The following is a 3792-nucleotide window of genomic DNA, read 5'->3' on the forward strand; positions in this document are numbered from 1 at the left end:
GTGTGTGCCTAAGATCCTGAGAGGAGAATGGAGGAGAAGGGATTGCGGCGTGGCCATCCCCCCTGGGGGGGGGTGATTTCTCGCTTTCCGTCTCTCTGTCTCTCTCTGTCTCTCTGGCAAGCGCATGCATCCTATAGCAAAAACCTCTCAAAAAAATTTTTTTAAAGTAAATTTGACCAGAGAGAGTAAAAGTGAGAAAACAAACTGCCAGGCCCAGGACTCAAACTGCAGTCAGCCATGTGGGAGTCCAGTACCATTAACTACCACACCACCTATTGGTCCCGGTTGCAAGGTTTTGGTGGTGGAGTAGTGGTTGAGTCCAGAGGCATACAGATAATCCTGGTATCTGTATTTGAAGCTGTCATTGGGGGCATCTACATGTTCTCCAGTATTAAGGAATTATTGTCAATGTTGAAAGATACAATAATAATACTGTATTTTTGCACATTTCTCATCTATTAATGATATATACAAATGTTTTTAGGAATTATGTGATGTAATTATTATTATTATTTTTAAATTATGTTTTGGGGTCAGACAATGGCGTGGTGGTTAAGGCAGCTGGGTTCCACAAGGCCGACTCTGATTCGAGTCCTGGACCCAGTGACAAGAATCACACTGGGTGCATGTGCATGTGCTTCCAAAATCCCAAGCGGAGAATGGAGGAGAAGGGATTGCAGTGGGGCCATCCCCCCGGGGATGTTTCTCATTATCCTTCTCTTTCTCTCTCTGGTAATTACACATGCCCTAACAAAACTAAATAAATTTGTTTTAAAAAATTAAAATACCTACTTCTTCCTTCAATAAGAAGTAGGCAGTCACTCTGTAGCTTGACTCAGAGAGGATACCTAAGAACAGAGGAATAAATACTGGATTTGGTCAGTTGGAATATTGATGATGTTGGTCAGGGCAGTCTCATTGGAGTGAGGAGGATAGAAGACCCACTGGAATGAACCAAAGAGAAAACAGAAAATTACCTGTTGATGATAATACATAATATTTGTCTGGATCAATATACAGAGTATTCAGGATAGGAAATGCATTTGGCATTGTGTAATGATACACAGTGATTGAATGTAAAATAATAAATGAAAAATAAAGATAGTTTTAAAAAGAATTATTTATTTAATTTTATTTATTCATTCATTTATTTTCGTTTGACCAGAGAGAGACAGAGAGAGAGAGAGGGAAAGTGAGAAAGCAAGCCACCAGGTCCAGGACTCAAACTGTGGTCAGCCCTTTGGGAGTATCCAGCGCCTTAACCACCACGCCACCTGCTGGTCCCCACAAAAAAATCATTTTAAACAATACAATACAGAGACCTTGAAAATAAAACACGCCACCCAAAACCTAGAATATATGTTCCATAGCTGCCAGGAGGAAATCTTCTGGACCAGAATGCTAGACTACTCTACCTGGAGGCCTCTTTATGGGAAACTTCTGACTAGAACCACAAACTGTGCTAACCAGACGCCTGCAGAAAAAAAATCCCTTCTGACCAGAATGCCAAAATACATATCCCAAAATAACTTGGAGAAGTACTTCTGGCCTAAAACACTAGACACCAAAACCTAAAGGTTTCAGGGAACGAGAATTCCATAGACGGGCAAAGACTCCAATACCCAGAAGACACTGCGAGGGAAAAAGTCGGCCTTCGGAAAAGACTTCTGGGGCGAGATTCACAGTACACTACCCAGTCGTCTCTAGGAGAAAAGCTTCTAGATAGAAGGATGGAATAAACTCCCTAGACTCTCTGCGGGAAGAGTTCTTGGAAGAAACGCCAACCACCTTACCCAGAGCAGAATGGGAGGAAAACTTCTGGGTAGAGCTAAAGTCTATATAATACTGAAGCCTAGAAAACAAATTTAGGCACCAGAAAGCCGGAGTGGCATGGAAAAAAGCCGGAGTGGCACTTTCCAGAGTGGCAAGGAAGAATTCTGGGCATGGACATCAGATTACATTGCCTAGAAACCTATGGCACATGAATTTTAGACACCACGAAAATATTCAGTTCCTACTGGGGCCAGATGGAAGATCTCTAGGCAGAAACACGAGACTATACCACTCAGAGGCCGCTGAGAAAAAGACTTGTAGGTGCGACCACAAGATCCACTAACCAGTGGCCTCCAGAAACAACACTTCTGGCTACAATGCCAGAGTCCCTGAAGGCAATATTTCTGAAGCTAATGCCAGACCACAAAACCCTGAGGCTTCTGGGAGCAAGACACCCAGGTAGGGCCGAAACTACAACACCCAGAAGACACTGGGGAGGAAGAATTTCAGGGAGAATCAAGAATACTATACAGAGAGGCCTTAAAAAGAAAACATGCAACCAAAAAGCTAAAGTACACTTTCCACAGTTGCCAAGAGGTGGAATTTTGACTGTTAATGCCAGACTACACTAGCTAGAGGCTTCTCGAATAGAGACTACTGGGAAGAGATTCAGACTATCTTCTACTAAGTCTCTGGGAGGAAAACTTCCAGACAGAAGAACAGAATGAACTTCCTAGGCTGATGGGGAAGAGTCTTTGGCTGAAACGCCATAAAACAAACAACAACCAAAAAGCCCACATAAAGCCGAGCTGGTGAAATGCATTGGGAAACTTGCCTGGTGGGGGTATTTAGCTATACCTCTAAGCTGAGACAATGCCTGGGGACAGTTAAGCTTTGCTCCCGCCGTCCCACTCTTCTGCAGGCACAGAATAGGGAGGTGGCTGGGTCTGTCCCCTACCTATCTGGAGGGAGAACACGCTGCTTGAACGTGACAGCGGGAGGGACTGACTGAAGAGGAAGCAGAAGTAAGAATGAGGGAGATGGGCTGAGTCTTCGAGGCCGGTGATAGGGCGGAGGGGTAGCGGCAGGGAGAACATGGCTTGTGGACACCAAGAGACGCTGCAGACCAGGATAGACCTTTACTGAGGATGGAGGACACAGCGCCCCTTAGGAATTGATGATCTCAATGTGGAACTGCAGGTGGGTGGCCGTGACCACACAGTGGCCCCGGAGGAAAGCGCAGGTCTGGCAGTTGTGGCAGAGCCAGTGGCACCGGATGACATAGATGGCACTGAGCACCTGGCAGTACCGCCAGTACACACGCCACATTCGGACCAGGGACTGGAGCTTGACCACGGCCCCCTCTCTGTCCACGTAGGCAATCAGCGCTGCCCGCCGCTTCTTCTGTAGTAGCCTCATCACCCCCGCCCGCCACCAGCACTGGATGACCCAAGCCCTGAGGGCCGCGTGCAGCAGGGTCCGGCGCACCAGGGTGCCGCGCCACCAGGCCTGGATCTGTACGGCTGCTTCTGTTTCCTCTCTTAGAGCTGCCTAGGCAGAGATAAGAGAAAGCACTCAGAGAACCTCCTGCCACCGACCTCTAGGGTCTTCTGGGGAGGGGCTGGGTTCTCTCCCGTCACTGCCAGCTTTTTCTCAGTGAGTTCAGGGGAGTTACTGGGACACTGACTAGGAGCCAAGAGGCCTAGTGGGGACCCTCCTCTTCTGCCATTTTGGACACATCACAGACATAGTGTCTCTCTCTCTCTCTTTGCTATAAACATGTACACTTGCCAGAGAGAGACAGGGGTGGGAGGAGTGAGAAAGCACCCCTCAGGGGGAATGGCCACCCTGCAATCTCTTCTCTTCCATTCTCTTCTAGGGACTTTTGGGCACACATGTGCACACACTACGTGTGATTTTCTTTTTCTTTTCTTTTTTTTTTTAAGGATTATTTATTTAATTTTATTTATTCATTCATTTATTTTAATTTGACCAGACACACACACACACACACACACA

The 3792-nt window shown here is 46.5% G+C and overlaps 1 protein-coding gene across 1 annotated transcript in view; it reads right to left on the reverse strand.

The window, feature by feature from the left end:
- Nucleotides 1-2871: 2871 nt before the first annotated feature.
- IQCF2 (IQ motif containing F2) overlaps nt 2872-3792 on the reverse strand; it is a 2282-nt gene continuing 1361 nt past the window's right edge. Inside the window, exon 3 of the mRNA XM_006169346.1 lies at nt 2872-3324. Coding sequence (XP_006169408.1) covers nt 2941-3324 — 384 coding nt within the window. The 3' untranslated portion in view covers nt 2872-2940. The remainder of the gene's footprint in view (nt 3325-3792) is intronic.

This window comes from Tupaia chinensis, unplaced genomic scaffold (genome assembly GCF_000334495.1).
Source record: "Tupaia chinensis unplaced genomic scaffold, TupChi_1.0 Scaffold147003_1, whole genome shotgun sequence".
NCBI lineage: Eukaryota > Metazoa > Chordata > Mammalia > Scandentia > Tupaiidae > Tupaia > Tupaia belangeri.